This window comes from Chelonia mydas, chromosome 1 (genome assembly GCF_015237465.2).
Source record: "Chelonia mydas isolate rCheMyd1 chromosome 1, rCheMyd1.pri.v2, whole genome shotgun sequence".
NCBI lineage: Eukaryota > Metazoa > Chordata > Testudines > Cheloniidae > Chelonia > Chelonia mydas.
This window is the reverse complement of record NC_057849.1, coordinates 97,984,038-98,005,780: the sequence shown is the minus strand read 5'-3', so window position 1 is coordinate 98,005,780 and position 21,743 is coordinate 97,984,038. Positions and strand designations below refer to the sequence as shown.

Here is a 21,743-nt window from a genome sequence, read left to right as displayed (position 1 = left end):
TTCAAATGCAAACTCATCATTATCTCCTCTTCTTCATGACGAATAAATATTTGGAGTGTCCATTAGTAGTTTAACTTTTAATAGAGCATTTACTTTGTTATATTTTATTTGAATTTTATTATTTTTAAATTACATTTTGTTAGGCACCCAGAGGCTTTGGGATGTGAAATTCAATATAAATAAGAACTATTTATGAGTGCCATTCCCATGAACATTTAAAGTGATAGGAATAAATACAAAGATCAAGCATCCTCCCTAAAGCAGAGATAATCAACAATCCACAGGGCAAGTCTTCAATTTAGATTTAAAACAATGAACTTAGACAGACATATGAATGTAATCTTCATTTGTTTTAAATGGATATTAATTTCTCCATTCCACCACATTTGATGGTTTTCCGTAACACCTCTTTTCCTTTCATTAAAAGTTTGATATTGTGATTATGTTATTCTATATGACCAGGGCTTATGCTGGGAAAAAAATTACTTTTTTTAGCATGCTACTTTCTAAAAATCTAATTCCCTTCATGCTCTCCCTATGATTTACAACACAATTTTGTCTGATATTTAGTTATCAAACACCGCTGCTAGAGAATGCAGAGGCTGCAGCATGTGAACTTGGAGGGACAAGGGTGGGAGGGATGGGGAAAAAAAAAGAGGCACTATTAAGATAAAGGTCAAAAGTAAGCCTGAATAAGGCATGGATTAAAAACTTTAATCTATACATTATGTAAAAGTAAGAGGGTCGAGGATTCTTGGGCTGTATTTTCACTTTAGAGCTTTACATAAGCTACTTCACCCATGTTATATGTTGTCTACAGATATCATGGATGGAATTACAGCCTTATAAATGCAGTCTCCTGTTATTTATTCTGTTTTACTCTAAATTAGTTAAGGAAAAAGAAAGGATTTAAAAATACAAGGAACATGCACATTAGTGTTTTAATCTAAAAGGAATCACTCAGTTATCTAATGTTGTAGATGAGAGAACAGTTTAAAGTAATCAATTCATAAGCGCTAATTACGTCTAGCAAGAGTCATTGATTATCTTCCTGTCACTATCGCAGAAATGAATAAAAAAATTGTAGCACAGAGCAACCACTTAGATTTACAGGGGAACATATTTGAAACATATTTCAAATAATTATTAAATCATTACATTATACATTATTTATACAGATTCTAACATGATTTAGAAGAACACGTGAATGAGCCAACACTATATTTGAGTGTGTCATTTGAGTGTGACACTGGCCCCTTTCAGACTGGTCAGGTGACTCCCCTACTTGCCCCGGTTGGACTATAAGAGAAGGCACCTGGGCAAATCATGCCTGACAGTCAGTCAGGAAAGGGTCAGAGGGAGTAGACAAGGGGCTCTCTCTACTTGCTCCCTGGAAATAGGGAGACAGGTTAGAAGCCAGGAGGCCTGGGTAGTGGGAACAGGAGCAGAAGAAGCTGGAAGTCCCCACGGATGGGGAGCCTGGAAGCCTGTTGGAAGAAAAGGATCTCCAGGGAGTGAGCACTGGGAGGCAATGTTTCTCAGTTAACACACTATGGGGGAATCCTGTAATAGGCCCCAAAGCAGAAGGAATTGAGAGAAGCAAAAGGGAAAATCCCCTAAGAACTACAGCCCCAAGACAGCTGAGGAACTGTGTTTGTGAGGTTTCAGAGTGGTAGCCATGTTAGTCTGTATCAGCAGAAAGAAAAGGAGGACCTGTGGCACCTTAGAGACTAACAAATTTATTTGAGCATAAACTTTTATGGGCTAAAGCCCACTTCATCAGATGCATGCAGTGGAAAATACAGTAGGAGTAGGAAGACATAGATATATATATATTACAGACAACATGAAAAATGGGGGTTGCCATATCAATTCTTAACGAGACCAATCGATTAAGGTGGGCTATTATCAGCAGGAGAAAAAAAAACTTTTGTAGTGATAATAAGGATGGCCCGTTTCAAACAGTTGACAAGAAGGTGTGAGTAACAGTAGGGGGAAAATTAGTATGGGGAAATAGTTTTTAGTTACTGTAATGACTCATCCACTCCCAGACTTTATTCAAGCCTAATTTAATGGTGTCGAGTTTGCAGATTAATTCCAGTTCTGCTGTTTCTCATTGGAGTCTGTTTTTGAAGTTTTTTTGTTGAATAATTGAGACTTAGGTCTGTAATTGAGTGTCCAGGGAGGCTGAAGGGTTCTCCGACTCGTTTTTGAATGTTATAATTCTTGACGTCTGATTTGTGTCCATTTATTCTTTTGTGTAGAGACTGTCCGGTTTGGCCAATGTACATGGCAGAGGGGCATTGCTGGCACATGTGAGGGGTTTTACCTACATTTGAGAAATGAAGTGCCTGGAAAAGACTTTGGGTGTAGCAGTGGGTCCTTTGTGGGGAATGGCCAGAACCTTACAGTGTGGTTCTTAGAACATTTTCTAGACTCCTATTGACACAAGAAAATAGATTGGAAAGAACTGGTATAATAGGTTCTCTAGATCAGGAATCGGCAACCTTTGGCACACGGCCCATTAGGGAAATCCGCTGGCGGGCCGTGACGGTTTGTTTACCTGCAGCGTCCGCAGGATTGGCCGATCGCAGCTCCTGCTGGCCACAATTCACCGTTCCAGGCCAATGGGGGCTGTGGGAAGCGGCATGGGCAGAGGGATGTGCTGGAACAGCAAACTGCAGTCAACGGGAGCTGCGATTGGCCGAACCTGCGGTCACTGCAGGTAAACAAACCGTCCCGGCCTGCCAGAGGATTTTCCTGATGGGCCGTGTGCTAAAGGTTGCCAATCCCTGATCTATACCAAACAGAACAGCCATGTTACCAAACTGTTAGAACCCTAGTCTTTTTATGCCATGCGTACACTTGGAATTAAAAAAAAAAAAATTCTCACCATTGATAACTCTAAACTAGAGAAGGCTCCAGCAGCTCCTGACATTTTTACCACTGTGTCTATGCCTTTACTGCACTAGAGATGTCACTGATGTGAATTTTTTTCTCTAAAAATCTCAATTGTATGCATGGCCATAAAAAGACAAAGGTGGTAACATAATTTGATAAAATAGTAATACATGGTTTAGTCTCATCTACACAGGCAACTCCAAAACATTAGGGAACTACCACATTCCTAAACTGACAGAATTTGTAATGTGGATTTGCCTTTAATATGTGAATAGTGTCATAGGCATAACATTCCATTTTTGGTTCAGAATGTCTTTTCATTATAACCCCCTGTTTTCATTCACTTGCTACTTTCCCAGAAAGTTAGTTCTGAGTCTAACATATTCTCAGTCCAAGATTATCTTAGCTTTTGAAAGTCAGAAGGAATTTTATTCATCGGGTTTAAAGTTATTCACCCACATGAGTGTTTTCACTAGCAGATGCACTTCTAATGTGGTCTTTAAAAATGTTTTTACTTCATCAGATAACTAATAGCTGTGCATTAAAAACTTCAGCATTGCAGTATTGGTTAAAGATAACTATTTTTTGCTTTAGACGATTTCAAACAGAAATTTAACCTTATATTGTTGTGACAAATGCAAGAACATCACCATCAGCAATCACAAGCACTGAATAGTTTTTTGTAAAGCCTTGTCTACTGTAGAAAGCTATACTGGCAAAGATTTCTAGAGGAGACTCAGCTTATAACAACAAAAGAGTTGTTTTGCTATGCCCGCAAATTACATAAAATAAATGACTAAAACCTTTTTTTGAAAGTATAAACTGCATCTATTCTAGGGCTTTTGCTAGCATAGCTATGTCAGTTAGAAGTGTGATTTCTTTCACACTCCTAACCAACTATGCCAGCAAAACTTTTAAGTGTAGACCAGTCCTAAATCAATAGCCTAACGTGCACCATCTAAGAGAAACATATGTGCATACTACTGCTCTTAATTTAACGCAGATTAGTACATAAAGTACATAAAGTGTACATAAAATAAGTATGTGTGCATATATATACACACATACCTTCTTTGTATGCATACGTGTATGTGCATACACACACATGTGCATACACACAAGTACATGTGAAGGCTCTTCTTGTCTGCCCTCCATCTGTGATTCGCAACTTCAGTTTTTTCAATAAGTAAAGCAGTAAGAGAATCATCGGGGGGAAAAATTCCCCCACACCCCGCAGTGCCAGTTTACTGAGCCTAGATATTCTGTATTTCGAATCAACTGCAATACTTATCTGCTCACACTAAGGGCTTGTCTTCATTAAAAAACGTGTGTATCATTTAACAGGGTTGTAAAGAATCCAGTTAGATGACACAGTCCTGACCATAATTTGCTCTAGTCTACATTGAGTATAATGTCAGAATCCACATTGTGTCAGCTAATTGAACTCTTTACTGTCATTTTAAACACAGTTAATTTTTTGTAACGTACATCTTCTCTGAGCTTGTTTAAAATAACACATCAACTTGACGTGGTGTTGTGGCAATTTTGGTGCCAAAATATTAAGAGAGACAAGGTGGGTGAGATAGTATCTTTTATTGGACCAGCTTCTGTTGGTGAAAGAGACAAGCTTTCAAGAAAAGCTCTGTGTAAGTTTGTAAGCTTGTCTCTCTCACCAACAGAAGCTGATCCAATAAGAGATATTACCTCATCCACCTTGTCTCTCTAACATAACTTGACATCTAGTCACTTTAAAAAAGTTAAAGACTACATTTATGCCTAAATTACCCTGCTAATTACACTAGTTTTTATAACATTTTCCTATTTTCAAAAATATTTTTCTATTCCTTATTACATGAAAGACCCACACAAACAACAGGGGAACTTGCCTAGTCAGGGCAACAGACTCTTTATTGGTGGACTCCTGAACCCATGTACAGTCAGTTACAAGGCCGGAAATAGCTGATATTTCACAGGAGGAAACTGTGGAACCAATTGTACAAAGTGCAGTCAAATGCACAGTGAAACTGAGAGACCTGCCCCCTCTAATTTCACAGAATCATAGAACCGGAAGAGACCTTGAGAGGTCATCTAGTCCTGTCCCCTGCACTCAAGGCTGGACTAAGTATTATCTAGACCAGAGGTGGCCAACTATGGCCTGCAGGACTGGCCTGCCCAGCCCCTGAGCTGCCGGCTGAGGAGGCTAGCCCCCGGCCCCTCCCCCACAGCGATGCCACCACGCCGCCAGCGCTCTGGCCTGCCGCTCCTGCCAGGCAGCGCAGGCAGCATGGCTGGCTCCGGCAGGGCTACAAGCTCCTGCTGCTCTGAGCAGGATGGTAAGGGGGCGGGGGGGGGCGTTGGATATGGGGCAAAAGGTCCCAGGGGGAAGTCGGGACAGGGAGCAGTTGGATAGGTGTGGGAGTCCCCGGGGCGGGGGGGCTGTCAGGGGTGTGGACGGGGGTCGGGGCAGTTAGGGGACAGGGAGGGTTGGATAGGGGACGGAGTCCCAGGGGGCAGATAGGGGGTCCCGGGAGGAGGTGGTCAGGGGACAAGGAGCAGGGGGGGGTCGGATGGGTCGAGGGGGTCAGTCAGGGGACAGGGAAGTGGGAGGGGATGGATAGGGGGCAGGGGCCAGGCTGTTTGGGGAGGCACATCTGTCCCTACCCAGCCCTCCATACAGTTTCGCAAACCTGATGTAGCCCTCGAGCCAAAAAGTTTGCTCACCTCTGATCTAGACCATCCCTGACAGGTATTTGTCCAACCTGCTCTTAAAAATCCCCAGTGATGGAGATTCCACAGCCTCCCTAGGCAATTTATTCCAGTGCTTAACCTCTGAGGACAGAACAAGAAGCAATGGGCTTAAATTGCAGCAAGGGCAGTTTAGGTTGGACCTGAGGAAAAACTTCCTGTCAGGGTGGTTAAGAAGAACAATTTTTCTCCCTCTTCCTTATAACAACCTTTTATGTACTTGAAAACTGTTATCATGTGCCCTCTCAGTCTTCTCTTCTCCAGACCAAACAAACCCAGTTTTTTCAATCTTCCGTCACGGGTCATGTTCTCCAGACCTTTAATCATTTTTATTGCTCTTCTCTGGACTTTCTTCAATTTGTCCACATCTTTCCTGAAATGTGGTGCCCAGAACTGGACAAAATACTCCAGCTGAGGCCTAATCAGTGTGGAGTAGAGCGGAAGAATTACTTCTTGTGGCTTGCTTACAATACTCCTGCTAATACATCCCAGAATGATGTTTGCTTTTTTTGCAACAGCGTTACACTGTTGACTCATATTTAGCTTGTGATCCACTATGACCCCCAGATCCCTTTCCACAGTACTCCTTCCTAGGCAGTCATTTCCCATTTTGTATGTGTGGCAACTGACTGTTCCTTCCTAAGTGGAGTAATTTGCATTTTTCCTTATTAAATTTCATCTTATTTACTTCAGACCATTTCTCCAGTTTGTCCAGATCATTTTGAATTTTAAATCCTATCCTCCAAAGCACTTTCAACCCTCCCAGCTTGGTATCATCTGCAAACTTTATAAGTATACTATGACATTATCTAAATCATGATGAAGATATTGAACAGAACCAGACCCAGAACCAATCCCTGCGGGACCCCACTCCTTAGGCCCTTCCATCATGACTGTGAACCACTGATAACTACTCTCTGGGAACAATTTTCCAACCAATTATGCACCCATCTTACAGTAGCTCCATCTAGGTTGTATTTTACTAGTTTGTTTATGAGACGGTCATGCGAGACAGTATCAAAAACCTTACTAAAATCAAGATATACCACATCTACCACTTCCCCGCTATCCACAATGCTTGTTACCCTATCAAAGAAAGCTATCAGGTTAGTTTGACATGATTTGTTCTTGACAAATCCATGCTCACTGTTATTTATCACCTTATTATCTTCTAGGTGTTTGCAAATTGATTACTTAATTATTTGTTCCATTATCTTTCCGGGTACTAACGTTAAGCTGACTGGTCTGTAATTCCCCCCGGGGTTGTCCTTATTTCCCTTTTTATAGATGGGCACTATATATATTTTCCAGTCTTCTGGAATCTCTCCTGTCTTCCACGACTTTTCAAAGATAATTGCTAATGGCTCAGATATCTCCTCAGTCAGCTCCTTGTCAACTCTGAACAACAGTAAGTTACTTTATTTGCAGAAAGAAGTGTGGGTTTTTTTTGTTTTTTTGTAAGTTGAGAGTCCCTTTACATGAAGCTGAAATGTGGCTGCAAAAGTAGTCTATAACCAGCTTGTCTGGCATATATAGATCCAGGCTAAGCCATGGGTCACCCAGTGTTTTAAGATCACGTCAATACTAGATGGGAGCTAGTTTTCCTGGCATAGGCGTTATTGTGATACAGATGGTGGGTAACACACAATTAACTTCAGTAAGAGGAAATGGGGGGGGGGGGGGGACGGGGGGACGGAGAACTAGATTAGGACAATTAAACCAAACTGTGCTCCGCTTTCAAAGCAGCATCTCTGCGGGGAGGAGAGAGGAGGCTGTTTCCACCGATGCTGGTGCTGCGAGGGGAACCACGGGTGATCGCGCACACAGAGTGAAACCCAGCTCCAGTGCCCACGGCGGGGACAAGACGCAGAGCGGAGCGGAAAGGCCCCCAAGCGGGGGCGCCTTCTCTAGACACCCCAGAAACTCCCGCCTGCCCGGGGGCGCGGGGGGGGGCGGGGCTCGCGGCGCCTCCCCTCCCCCCGGAACGCGGACACTGCAGCGCCCCCGACACAGCAACACCCGAGAGGGGGCGCCGCCGCCCCAAGCGCCCCGGCCCCGCCCCTCGGGCCAGGGGCTCCCGATACTTACACAGCCCGTTGGAGCCGGTGCTGGGGAACATGGTCCCCGGGGTTGGAGGCGGGAGGAGGAGGAGGAGAAGGAGGGGCGGCGACGATGACGACCGGCCCAGCCCGCCGGGGAGTCTCCCGAGAAGCCCCAGGAGGTCGGAGCCAGCCCGAGGAGGCTCGGCGGGGCCCGGGGACGAGCTGTAAGGCGGCCGGGATGGGCCAAACCGGGCCGTCAGTGAATCCCCGGCGCCCTCTTCCGGTCCCGCCGCCTCCCCGCAGGCCGCCAGAGGCGGAGAGGGCGGGAGCCGCCGTCGCCCCCGCTCTCGCCCTGCTCCCCGGCCCGCGCACTGGGGTCACGCTCCTGAATCGCCCCTGCCCTGGGCCTACTTCCCCCCCCCCCCCCTTACTAACCGTTGGGTCTGTGACCTTCCCCTGCGCTGTGCGGACCCAACGCCCAGCCACTCCCCGAGGGGGACGAGTTCCCCGCCGCTGCCCCTGCCGTAGGCACCCTTGCTTTGGGCGGGAGGGCGCCGGCTTTTAGAGGCTCCGGCAAGCTGGCTGTAACTGTACTTAATATATTAGACAGCAGATGTGTGCACGGACGAAGGCCCCATCCTGCAAAGGCTACACAGGTGCTTAACTTAATGCACTGTGACTAGCCCTACTGAAGTCAAATTAAGTTCTCACATGATCAGAGCCTGAAGATGGAAAGATATTTACATACGGAATAGGCCTCTTTTAAACTTAAAAAGGCAGTGGTTGGTAAGAGCCTAGTTTGTGGTACTTCAAAAGAGGAAGTAAATTGTTCATGGTGCCGCCCTGCTAACTTCATCCTTGGGCTTTTCATAAATGAAAAAATGAAGGATGCAATAATACCCTTTGTAATTTACCACATAATATGAAATTTGATTTTTAAAAATCAGTTCCCCATTCAAATGCCTATAATAAATAGAAAATACTTAATAAAACTACTTGCTTTATCACTTCAATAAGTAAACAGTGGATAGTTTTTTGTCTGTAATTGCAACCATGCGCATGTACATTTGAATGCTGGACTTTATGCGGTATGCCCAGATGTCTTCCCTGTTTTAGTTTGCTGACAGCAAAGTAGAATTGTACAAAAGTCCTGTTCCCTGTCATCAGACACACTGAGTTATGTTCTGGTGTTCATGCTTCCCGTTGTAATCAACATATAAGTCAAATATTTCGCCTATCAGTCTTGATAGCCTTTTCATAGTATGGTAAGTAAGTGAGAAAAAGTGTTTCATAGATAGCTTTGAAAAATGAGAGGACAAAGATGATAATACAGGCATAAGTAGAAATTTGTTGTTGTTGATAGAGGCTGACGCACCAAGCCAGATCTGTTACTTCCTTAATGGACACAAATAATCTGGTGAAGTTGTTTGCTAAATAAACTGCAAAATGCTGTTGTCCTTATTTGTTTTGTTGCTGAATGTACTGGAACTAAGAAGAAGTATATCTAAGAAATTGTTTGATTTCAGCAGAATTGTATTTTTACAGCTTAGTATCTTTGGTACAGGGGATTCTTTTTGATCCCCAAAGCAGACTAAATACAGCCCTAAACTGAATTAATTGCTGTTTCAACTATTTTTTTCAGTTCTTCTGATTTGCAATATAAAAATTGTAGCAACCTGCATGGAGCTTGGAAGGAGGAGCTCAAGTTGCAGAACAAAAAAGTTTGGAGGAGGTACCAGGACTTCATTCTGTATGCACGTGGCTGAAACATTAGCTGTGGTTGCAGCATCTCTGCAAATAGTTCTCTTAATATAGAGCCAGTTTCCTTTTACAAGCATGGAACTTTTTCTTGTCATTACCCAGCACATGGTACATGAAACAGGAGGGTTCATGAAGAATTACTTGACCTTTACATCTGCCTGAGAATTATGCAGATTAGTACTCACAGACCTGAAAAAATACAGAAAAAAATAGATTTTTGAAATTTTGAGATTATTTCACTGCACCCATAAAGGACCAGATTATTAATATATAGGTTTGGGCTTTCCATTATAATGCTTCATCCTTGATGCACATTCTACAAGAAAATATTTTCTTTAATTCTGTCATTCTCAAGATGAATCTTATTAAAATAATAGAGTTAAAATTAACATTTGTAATTGTCTCATTTGAAGCTGAGGCAATTACAACACTGCAGACTTTTGTAACCAATTTCATTCAGACTTGGTATCACCAAAAAGCTGATATTTTTATGACACCAAGTTAGAATGAAGTTGCCAAGGGGTTGTGGAAATACTACTCATGTTAGAATAGCCCTAGGTAATTATTTAACATAAAGAAGTTATTGTATCAGACTTCTATCAGACTTTTCTACTGGTTACAGTCCACCATATTGCAATTTTCAGAGGCTGGAGAGTAAGTTAGGATATGTCTACTCTGCAAATAAAAACCTGCAGTTCATTGCTGTGTAGACTTCCAGGCTTGAGCTGCAGCCTGAGCTCTGAGCCCCTCCCACCTTGCATAGTCCTAAAACCTAGGCTCCAGCCTGAGCTGGGAAGTCTACACTGCAATTAAACATTCCCTTAGCCTGAGCCCTGCGAGCTTGAGTCAGCTGGCCTGGGTCAGCCACGGGTGTAGAGTGTAGATATATCCTTAGAGGTCTGAGAACAAGACTTATGCTGTGTTCAATGTACACATATGTATCCGACTGATGGAGATGGTAGAAAGGGAGCAAGAAAGTGTGGGTTTGTGTGCGCAATAAAAATGGAAACCTGTGTGTTATATTAGCATGTCACTATACAGCACTGAGAATGGATCTCATCTGGTACAGCACAAAATACCCACTAATCAAAAACTTAAAAAGTTTCAAGGTAATATATTTTCAAATACTACCAAATTTAGAAATTTAGACCATAATATTAGATACATTCCTTAAATTTTCCTATAAGATACTGAACTAGCTGTAAATAACTAAAGTTTGAAAGCAGTCATGGGAAGACTCTATAAAAAGTTAAAGACTGTGCATCTTATGCTGCCAAAATATTGTAAAATGGCCTTAATGAAAATGAGATTATAGCCTGAAATTTTCGCAATACCTGTATGGAATGGGGTAGAGAACACTACATTGCTGCACTAAATAAAAACATCTGTTTTTATTTCTCTGTAAGGAGTTGCAGTATGGAGAGACAAGAGAAAATCCAATTTGAGGCTTACAGTTCTGATAACAGAGACTTCAGGCTCAGTTTTGAAGGTTCCCCTAGACTGTTGCTCCTGCAAGGTAGGCATGTGGAGAGAAACTTTTCTTTCACCAGACAATTTTAATGTGTGGCAAATGATTCTTAACATTCAGTTCAGGAGTTGGATGGAAATCAATACAATTACATCTCTGAAGGATTTAAGCCTGTGTTTTGTTGAACAGGAATGCACGTAAGCAAGTACTTAAGTGATTTGCTGATTGGGGCCTTATTTATTATAATCTACAAGCAAAGTGAAATAGAATTAGTAATGGTGCTGGCACATAACATACCAAACTCCTCCACAGTGGTCAATATTGCCACCTTAAAAGCTAGAGACTCCCCCAGGTGTCACAAGTTGCCTTTTGACCCATTTGCCATTATTTAAGGTTGTTGTGTAATTCTGTAAACATATTACTGAATCTTTAAAATATGTTCTAGCACACTTGTATGAAAAATGTTGTATTTCTGAATTATTATGCCATCCTTTTTTTGGCTTTAGATCAGTAGATATAAAAAGCACATTTTGCTCAAGAGAAAACTACACACATATATGCTGTAAAATAACTCTGTGGAAGTTTCCTTACAGAAATATAGTGGATACTAAATTATTTCACCTGAAACTGGAAGAGGACTATCTTTTGAGGGCTATACTTATATAGTTAAAGCAGCACATTCCTCCTAGTTTCAGAGTAGCAGCCGTGTTAGTCTGTATTCACAAAAAGAAAAGGAGTACTAGTGGCACCTCAAATAAATTGGTTAGTCTCTAAGGTGCCACTAGTAGTCCTCCTAGTGTGGCCAGAGTTATATTGGTATAAAGTATCAGAGGGGTAGCCGTGTTAGTCTGTATCCACAAAAACAATGAGGAGTCCGGTGGCACCTTAAAGACTAACAGATTTATTTGGGCATAAGCTTTTGTGGGTAAAAAGCCCCACTTCTTCAGATGCATGGAGTGAAAATTACAGTTGCAGGCATAAATATACTGACACATGAAGGGAACGGAGTTACCTTACAAGTGGAGAACCAGTGTTAATAAGGCCAATTCAGTCAGGATGGATGTGGTCCACTCCCAATAATTGATGGGGACGTGTTAATACCAAGAGAGGGAAAATTACTTTTGTAGTGAGCCAGTCACTCCCAGTCCCTATTCAAGCCCAAATTAATGGGGTTAAATCTGCAAATGAATTTTAACTCCGCAGTTTCTCTTTGAAGTCTGTTTTGAAGTCTCTCCTCAGATCCTACGCTACCCAGCTATCTTCGAGACACCACCGACTTCCTGAGAAAACTACAATGCATTGGTGATCTTCCTGAAAACACCATCCTGGCCACCATGGATATAGAAGCTCTTTACACCAATATTCCACGTGAGGATAGACTACAGAGCTGTCAGGAACAGTATCGCTGATGAGGCCACGGCACACCTGGTGGCTTAGCTTTGTGACTTTGTCCTCACTCACAACCATTTCAGATCTGGGGACAACTTATACCTTCAAGTCAGTGGCACTGCTATGGGTAACCGCATGCCCCCACAAAATGCCAACATTTTTATGGCTGACTTAGAACAAAGCTTCCTCATCTCTCGTCCCCTAGCGTCCTTCCTCTACTTGCGCTACATTGATGACATCTTCGTCATATGGACCCACGGGAAGGAGGCCCTTGAAGAATTCCTCCTGGATTTCAACAATTTCCACCCCACCATCAACTTCAGCCTGGACCAGTCCACACAAGAGATCCACTTGCTGGACACTATAGTGAAATAAGTGATGGTCACATAAACACCTCCCTATACTGGAAACCTACTGACCGTTATACTTACCTACATGCCTCCAGCTTCCATCCAGGACACATCACATGATCCGTTGTCTACAGCCAAGCCCTAAGATACAACTGAATTTGGTCCGAAGTCCCCTACTACAGGACAGGCCCAACAAGGAAAATAACAGAACACCACCGGCCATGACATACAGCCCCAATCTAAAACCTCTCCAGCACAACATCAATGATTTACAACCTATCCTGGAAAATGATCCCTCACTCTCACAGACCTTGGGAGGCAGGCCAGTCCTCACTTACAGACAGCCCCCTCACCCTGAAGCAAATACTCACCAGCAACTACATACCACGCCACAGAAACACTAACCCAGAAACCAATCCTTGTAACAAACCCCGTTGCCTACTCTGTCCCCATATCTACTCTAGCGATACCATCAGAGGACACAACCACATGAGCCAAACCATCAGGGGCTCATTCACCTACACATCTACTAATGTGATATATGTCATCATGTGCCAGCAGTGCCCCTCTGCCAGTTTCATTGGCCAAACTGGACACTGGACATACATAAAAGAATAAATGGACACAAATCAGACATCAGGAATGGTAACATACAAAAGCCAGTAGGAGAACACTTCAATCTCCCTGGACATTCAATAACAGATTTAAAAGTAGCCATCCTTCAACAGAAAAAATTCAAAAAGAGACTTCAAAGAGAAACTGCAGAGCTACAATGCGTTTGCAAACTTAGCACCATTAATTTGGGCTTGAATAGGGACTGGGAGTGGTTGGCTCACTACAAAAGCAATTTTCCCTCTCTTGGTATTGACACCTCCTCATCAACTATTGGGAGTGGACCACATCCACCCTGACTGAATTGGCCTTATTAACACTGATTCTCCACTTGTAAGGTAACTCCCTTCTCTTCATGTGTCAGTATATTTATGCCTGCATCTGTAATTTTCACTCCATGCATCTGAAGAAGTGGGGTTTTTTACCCACAAAAGCTTATGCCCAAATAAATCTGTTAGTCTTTAAGGTGCCACCGGACTCCTCATTGGTATAAAGGTGGTTTGTACCAGCATAGCTATTCCCATATGGGAAAGGAAGTAACTATACTGGTCCGTTTCAATAAAAAAATAAAATAAAAAAAACACCCATATATCCCTAACCGACGTAGTTATACAGGTAAAATTTTCAATTGTAGACCAAACCATAGTGGTAATTTAGACTTTGCATGTAGATACCCTGGTGATGGGAGACTATTAAAAAGCCTAGCTAGATAATCTCTCTCTCTTGAGTTTTGTGGTGTTGTATGATCACATATGAATTAAGCAGATATTCTACATTATTTAAATGTATTGTCCACTTTGGAATTAAATTAGGTGTCTGAAATTACTGGACTTAACACTTCTCTTGGAATTGATCCCAGAACAGGAAAGCTAGTACTTATCTGCTAAGCCACTCAGTACAAGCTTAAAGGGGTTTGTCACTGCCCATGTGTCAGTTTAAATTTCATCATTTACGTATTATATTTAGCTAGTGTGAACAATTTGGTAGATTCAGAATAAACATTTAAATTACCGTATCCCCAAAAAATGTAATTAGAAAGTATATTGTTAACCCTTCTAACATGGCTAGCTGAACATTTTCTAGCTTGTTTTTCCCTTACATATGCAATGTTTTTGAACCAAGTGTAAATACTAAGACATCTAAGCTCTAAGGGCCAGTTCAGCTATCCCTGCTGTACATCACAGAGGATTAAAAAAAATAAAAGTCTCTGTGCTAACACCATATGATTGGAGCTCTGCGCGTGTGTGGGGTGGGGGAACATTTGTGGAGGTGAATGCTGTGAGTTGTGGTATCATTCTCTCACAGAAATTGAATGGAAATATTATTGCTGCTGTGATTGTCTGAAGCAAAGGTTCTCAACTTGGTGTTCGAACTAAAACTCTAATGCAAAATCCTAACAGTGATCTCATGTGGTTTATGTCAGCTATCTCAACAGATCAGCACATCTGACTGACACACATTCCAGGCATTTGGGGCATTATTTTGCCTTACCAGGGAGGAGGTCAGTGTTAGGTTTTGCATTAGAGTGCAAGTTTGATAAAAGTTGGGGTAGATATTGCTTTTAAGTATCTGTTGGAGATGAAAGAAAGCCTTATGGAGCATTGGCAGGTGTTTTTGATAGTGTTGTGGGAAACATGAAAGGAGAAAAGTATGCACAAGTCTTCCCCTTAAATTCTTATGTTTGTGCTTGTAAAGTTCTGCATAGAGCTGGTGTGCCCTGCCACAACCTTTACTGTCACTAAACATGGCTTTTGTTTGTTAATTTCCTAATTTTTTTTTTTATAAAGCGTTGGGGTAGCTCAGTGGATAACTCCTCAGAGTCAGGGAGAAAGGGAGCTGTGCCTCCCTGGGAATCAGAGAGAGAAACTACTACAGCCGATCCTGACTATGTCAACCCTTCTGAAATGTGTGAGAGGCTGTGGCCTGCCTCAGTAATTCTCAGTGTGTCTATAACATTTTATCACCATTTAAAACAAGAGCACCAAGAACAATCCTCCAAGTTTAGCAATGACAACATAACCTCTCAGTTGGAGGGAACATCACTCACTTCCTGAAACACTCTGTAGTCTCTCATGGACTTCCAGAAATTGGTTACAGCCAGGAGCAGCTAAAGCTTGCCTGCTTTACACCAGCAGCTTTGCCAATGCGCTGCCCTTTCCTGTGTGCCCCAAATCTCTCAATATAAAGTACATTTCTCAACATGCCAATGTGGGGCACCTGCAAGTGTGATGGTCAGCACCAGGGATTGAAACTACGATTTCCAAAGCTAAAAATCATTTTAGCTTGTGCTAAAGAATCTGGGTCTCAAGCAGAGAGCTAGCACAGACTTATATGTATCCTCTGTGTACTGGGCACAAAGGGGAACACAACACACATTGAACAGTGGCTTAAACAAGCAAAATGTGTGACAATGACTGAAATGTGTATTTTGGTGTTTCACAGATTTCTCAGAGTTTTTTTTCAAAGTGATCTTCTCACCGTACGAATCATATTCAACTATACCATCTTCCCACACAGATCAGCAGCAGGATCTGAAGCCTTTGACCTTCAGATCCTTAGCTTAGATCCTTATTATTTTTGAGGTGTAGAAGTATTTGCTAGGTCCTTTGTAGACCAGCCACTGGAGGAGGACTTGACACATACGTGTAACTCACTGTTAAAAACTGTTTACTAGTCAGTAGTAGAATATTGGTGACAGGAATGCTAAATACTATTCCTGGCTGCGGAAGAGGAGGGTGGTTTTATAGGCCTGGTCTACACTACAAACTTAGGTTGACAGAAGCTGTCTTACGTCGACCTAATAATATATGTGTCCACACTACCAGGTCCATTCCGCCGACATAACTCAATTGTTACGTTGACTTAATTACTCCATCTTGTTACCCGCAGAATCTACGGCTCTCTGCCTGTACCCTACCAAGGGCTGAAGGCATGACCAGGTTAATTTAGGCACCCTCTTCTGAGGGCTCAGAGTGTAAGACACCTACCCTTACCCACAAGGCTCAGGAAGAAACCTGGTCAATTTTAAGTACCCACCGCTGCCCACAGGGCTCAGGACTCTGCGGGACCTTTTCCCAGGGAAAGAGCCTTACACAGCTGTGCTCTAAACATCTATTTATGAGCCACACATACAGAATATATATGTCAAGCAAATCTATTATGCTCACCACTCCCAATATACAGACACATTTCACCTGATAGCCAGTCAGGCTCCACACATCGTGCTCGTACAGAGGAGTGAGAATTCTAGCAGCTTGATGGTGAACTGCAGTCCGGAGATGGTTCCCAAAGAGTATTATTTTTCACTTACCCATGTTATATGGGTAAAACTAGCTACCTCCTTCAAATGCACTAAAACTATCAGATTATCCTGTCCCCCTAAGTAACAACAAATTTAACCAATTACACACTGGCACCTATGTATCCTCCTTCCTGCCTAAGTTTTTTACACTTTATCTTTCATGCCCAAATTGGAACTTATTTATGACCTTATTATTTGTGCAGAAGGTCAACATAAATTTGCTGGTCAAAGCTTATCTTATCTATTTTACCATTTGTTGGGTCCCTCTGTAACCTCCCTAAAACTTTCCAGTACCTGGGTGTCTCTACTTTACAACCCTGGGTGTTATATCTTGTTAGGGGCATTCCTGAGGTGAGGGTGCCTTAGCAGGAACAGAGCATTTTTTTCTTAATTTCAATGGTGAAATCGCTGAGTTTCACCCAAGGCTGGTCAAGGCTAGTTTAGTATGGGGATGAGTTAAGTTCCAGGCCTATAACCTCCACAAGAGCCATAACGCTTAATTCGATGTTGATGGGTCGACAGAGAAGCAGTGTAGACGCGGCATTGGTTAAGCCAACTGAATTGGCCTCCAGGAGGTGTCCCACAATGCTCCACTATGACCGCTCTTGTGATCGTTTTCAACTCCGCTCGACAGCAGCCAGGTGTACAGGAAACAGCCCCTCCCCTGTTAAAGCCCCAGGAACTTTTGAATTCCCATTTCTTGTTGATCAGCATGGAGAGCTTGCCAGCCCAGCTGATCATGGCAATTCAACACCCCAAACACACTCCAGCCTGGAGTTCACAGGAGGATCTTATTGATCTGTGGGAAGAATAGTCTGTTCAGGCAAAGCTCCAAGCCAGCTGGAGAAATGTTGACATATAATAGAAGATCACTTGGGGCATGGGGGAAAAGGGCTACACCCAGGACACGCCGTAGTGCTGCATGAGAATCAAAGAACTTCAGCAGGCATACCAGAAAGCAAGGGTGGTGAACGGTCATTCTGGTTCTGCACCACAGATATGCCACTTCTACAATAAACTGCATGCAGTTCTCAGCGGTGACCCCACCAAGCGGCATGGCTACCTCACCGGAGTCGGAGTCCCAGACCACCTCAGGCAACAACAAGAAGGAGGTTTTGAAGGAGGAGGAGAATGGGAGACAGGCGAGTCAGGGAATCCATTCTCCCCAAGAGCTAGGAGCTATTTTTAACCTCGGAGCAGTCCAGCCAGTTGCATGACAGCATCATGGCTGAGTCTGATACTGTGGAAGGCACTCAGGTGAGTATGAAATTCCAGTCAAACTCTAGGGGTTACATGCTCTTATATTTTATTGTTAATATGAAGAAAAAGTGAGGTGCAGTGATTATCTCATTCCCAGTGGCCACTCCAGCTATGCAGAGGGTGTCCCCTAGAAAAGACTGTTTATGTGCACAGGGATGGCCCAGTAATCCTCCATGGAGATCTCCAGGAAACTGTCATGGAGGTACTCTGCAATACTTTGCAGAAGGTTTCTGGGGAGGGTAGCCTTATTTCTTCCACCATGGTAGGACAATTTCCCATGCCACTCCAGTATTAATTCTGCTGGCATCATTGCAGCACACAGCATAGCCGCATAAGGACCAGGTCTGTACCCAGACACAGGAGACTGATATCCCATAGGGTCACCTAGGGAAAATAGTGGTAGTTTTCACTACAAGTGCTTGTACCGCAAACAATAGAGCATGTGATCCCCCACCCATGGTGTGTTCCGGGTCCCTCAACCATGGTTTCTCTAACATGGTGGTAGCTTGAGTGGCAGGTATCAGCATTGACCTAAGAATCTGCAAGTCCAGGGCAACTACGACCAGCAGTGTTAAGGGAAGTCAGGGGTCCTTCATTCTCCTGCACCTGCAACACACACACCATGGAGCCACCTTGGACAAAGACCGCACTTTGGGAGCCTCAACGCTGGTCTCTGGTCTCCATACACCATCCTTGTTGCTAAGGGGAGGGAGCATTGTCCACCTGTCTACCTGTGCTCTCAACACAGGCTGCCACAAGTTGCAGCACAAGGCCTGTTGCCCGTGCCACTGGGCCATGGCTGGAAAAGCAAACTTGTTCATTGAATAGCTAGGGATTCTGATTATGTTCTGGCTTGCACTTCAATGGAATAAAGGGAGTGATTTTTAAATAGCAACTGTGGTTGCCTTGTGCTTTGCATGCCTTACAGTGGAAATCTTGGCCTTCAACTCATCCTACACACTGGCGGAGAAACTTTCCCAGGTTAGAAGACAGAAAAACCGAATATGTGATGACATGTTCAATGAGATAATGAACACCTTTGGGACAGCAGACATGGAGCAAAAAAGCTTGGAGGATTTCACGGTCTATAAAACTGGACATGGACATGGAGAGCAGCCTAGGAGCATGAGCGTGGCACGCAGGATGAGATGCTGCCAATTATGAAGGAGCAACCAGACATGTTGAGGTGTCTGATTGAGCTTCGGGAGAAACAGCTTGAGGCTAGACTCCCTCTGCAGCCCCTGCAGAATGACTGCAAACATCACTGTAATCTCCCTCCCCAAAACGTTCCAGGAGGCGGGGGAGGAAGTGCAATATCCCCTCCTCTCATCACCAGGGGAGGATATTAAGAACAGAAAGCAGCCATTGGATGACCGTGGATGAGCAAGACTACTGTGCTTTTACAGACAAGCTAACTTGGTTTCTCCCGTCTCAGTTTTATCACACCATTTGTCCAAGGTTACATTTTTTATTAGTCTTTGAGTTTCTTTATGTTTGTGCAATAAATGTTAATGTTTTGAGAATGAAATACTCTTTATTTATTCCTAGCATGGGGAGTTAAGGGGGTTAGGGGCGGGACAGGGAAACTGATGCAATGGTGGGATGCTATGGGAAGAGACAATTCAGATAAGCAGCACACATTACTGCAGGTCATTAATGAAAGGGGTTTTCAAAGCCTCCCGAAGACGCAGTGCTTCTCACCAGACTCTTCTTATTGCCTTGGTATCTGGCTGCTCAAAATAAGCAGATAACTTATCCGCCTCCACGCCCCACCCCAGTGGATACCTCTCTTCCTTTGCCTCAAAGATATTATGGAGCACACAGCAGGCACTGATAACAATGCAGATATTGGTTTCACTGAGGTCAAACCTAGTAAGCAGACTGCGCCAGTGACCCTTTAAACATCCAAAGGCACATTCCACCACCATTCTGTACTTGCTCAGCCTATTGTTGAACAACTCTTTACTACTGTCCAGGTGTCTGGTATACAGCTCCATGAGCCATGGGTGCAAGGGGTCTCCCAGGATCACTATTGGCATTTAGTGTCATCAGTGGTTATTTTGCAATTGGAAAAGAAAGTCCCTACTTGCAGCTTTCTGAACAGACCTGTGTTCTTAAATATGCACACATCATGCACCTTTCTCAACCATCCCACATTCATGTCAGTGAAGCACCCCGGGTGATCCACCAGCGCTTGCAACACCATTGAAAAGTATCCCTTTCAATTTATGTACTCTTTGACAAAGTGGTTTTGTGCCAAGATAGGGATATGCATGTCATCTATCATCCCGCTGCAGTTAGGGAACCCCATCATGGCAAAACCATCCACTATGTCCTGCACATTGCCCAGAATCACTACCCTTCTTAGCAGAAGTCATTTAATGGAACTCCTCACTTTGATCACAACAGCTTCTGTGGTGGATTTACCAACTCCGAAATGATTCCCCACTGACTGGTGGTAGTCTGGCATTGCAAGCTTCCACACGCGATTGTCACTTGCTTCTCCATTGTCAGAGAAGGTCCCATTTTAGTGTTGCTCTGCTTCAGAGCTGGGGAAAGCTCTGCACACAGTTCCTGGAAAGTGGTCTTCCGCATTCGACAGTTCTGCAGCCACTGCTTATCATCCCATAGCTGCATAATGATGCAATCCCACCAGTCTGTGCTTGTTTCTCGGGATCAGAAACGGCACTTCACCATGTTCAGTTGCTGCATGACTGCCAGCAGCAACCGGGAATTGTTTCGTTGTATGGCTTGCAGCTGGGCTGCTTGAAGGCCATTGCAATGTTCCATGTGGCGGCTCCTGTCTCAGCTTTGGAAATACTGCAGGATAAGACATGAAGTGTAATGCTCACAACAAAAGTGCACAGCTGAGCAGGGTCCATGCTTCTTGGGCTTTGGCATACACATGGCTAAGCCAGCCTTTTGAAAAAAGGCGTGAAAAAATATGGGCTGTTTGCCGTTGAAATCAGTGGAGGGAGTGAGGGAAAAAACTGCTTCATGAGAGGTCAAAGCCATGTTCCCATTTACCGCTGCAACAATGTTTTGGTCCCATGAGGCATTGCAAACCCTTCCCAAAGCCCCCTGAGGCGAGCTGTACTATGAGATAGCTACCCACAGTGCATTGATGCAAGCGCTGCTAGTGAGGATGCACTCCACCAACACAATGAGCATGGTGTGGACACGCGTGACTGACGTAATTACTGCAGCAGGATGTTGATTTAAATTATGCTGATTTAACTTTGTAGTTGTCGACATGCCCATAGTGATTAGTGTGTGGAGCAGTGGAAAACATTGGGGTTTGTCATGTTAGAGATTTGGATTTTGTGTCTGCAGTGTGGTTTAATAGAGTCTCTGCTACTTTATTTAAAAATGGGGGTGGGGGAATGTTCATTTCCTCTTCCCTACCTGTCTCCTATGTTTGGGGTTCATGGCTGTAGTCAATAATAAGGGTAGTGAATTGCATGGGAATTTAAATAGCACTTAGAACACGGCAGACTTGAAGTCTGTTCTTCCAAGCTCTGGGAGAGCTTTCTCTCTCTTTCTCTCTCTCTCCCCGCCTCCCCCAGAAGTGAGTGATACTTTCCCACTTCACAGATTTGTCATCAAATTAAAATTGGTGGGTTCAGCTTGAAGTGACAATTGACTGAAATGTGAGATGTGTATTTTGGTTTTTTGCACCATAAGTTACAAATTTATCATCATTTTTAAGTACAACACCTGTTTTTAAAAGTGTTTCATTATGGCTAAAAAGTTATAAAATACTTTATAGACACTCCAAATGTATAACTGATATACTAGGAATCAAAGCATAGGGAACAACATTATGGCCAAAGGACATGTCCCAGGTTGTTTTAAGTTTCTTGCAAAAGGGCTGTAATTAGAGTACTTGTGGCACCTTAGAGACTAACCAATTT

The 21,743-nt window shown here is 43.4% G+C and overlaps 1 protein-coding gene and 1 long non-coding RNA gene across 3 annotated transcripts in view; one reads left to right on the top strand and one right to left on the bottom strand.

Moving 5' to 3' along the window:
• UBAC2 (UBA domain containing 2) overlaps positions 1 to 7,866 on the bottom strand; it is a 162,665-nt gene extending 154,799 nt beyond the window's left edge. For both annotated transcript variants that reach the window (XM_037896392.2, XM_037896383.2), the window contains exon 1: positions 7,735 to 7,866. In XM_037896392.2, the coding sequence (XP_037752320.1) occupies positions 7,735 to 7,765 (31 nt within the window). In that variant the 5' untranslated portion in view covers positions 7,766 to 7,866. The remainder of the gene's footprint in view (positions 1 to 7,734) is intronic.
• Positions 7,867 to 8,016: 150 nt separating this feature from the next.
• Positions 8,017 to 12,279, top strand: LOC119565881. Its single transcript, XR_005224985.2, has 3 exons — positions 8,017 to 9,420; positions 10,856 to 10,965; positions 12,146 to 12,279. It is a non-coding gene; the product is annotated as an uncharacterized LOC119565881 (long non-coding RNA).
• Positions 12,280 to 21,743: the final 9,464 nt, after the last annotated feature.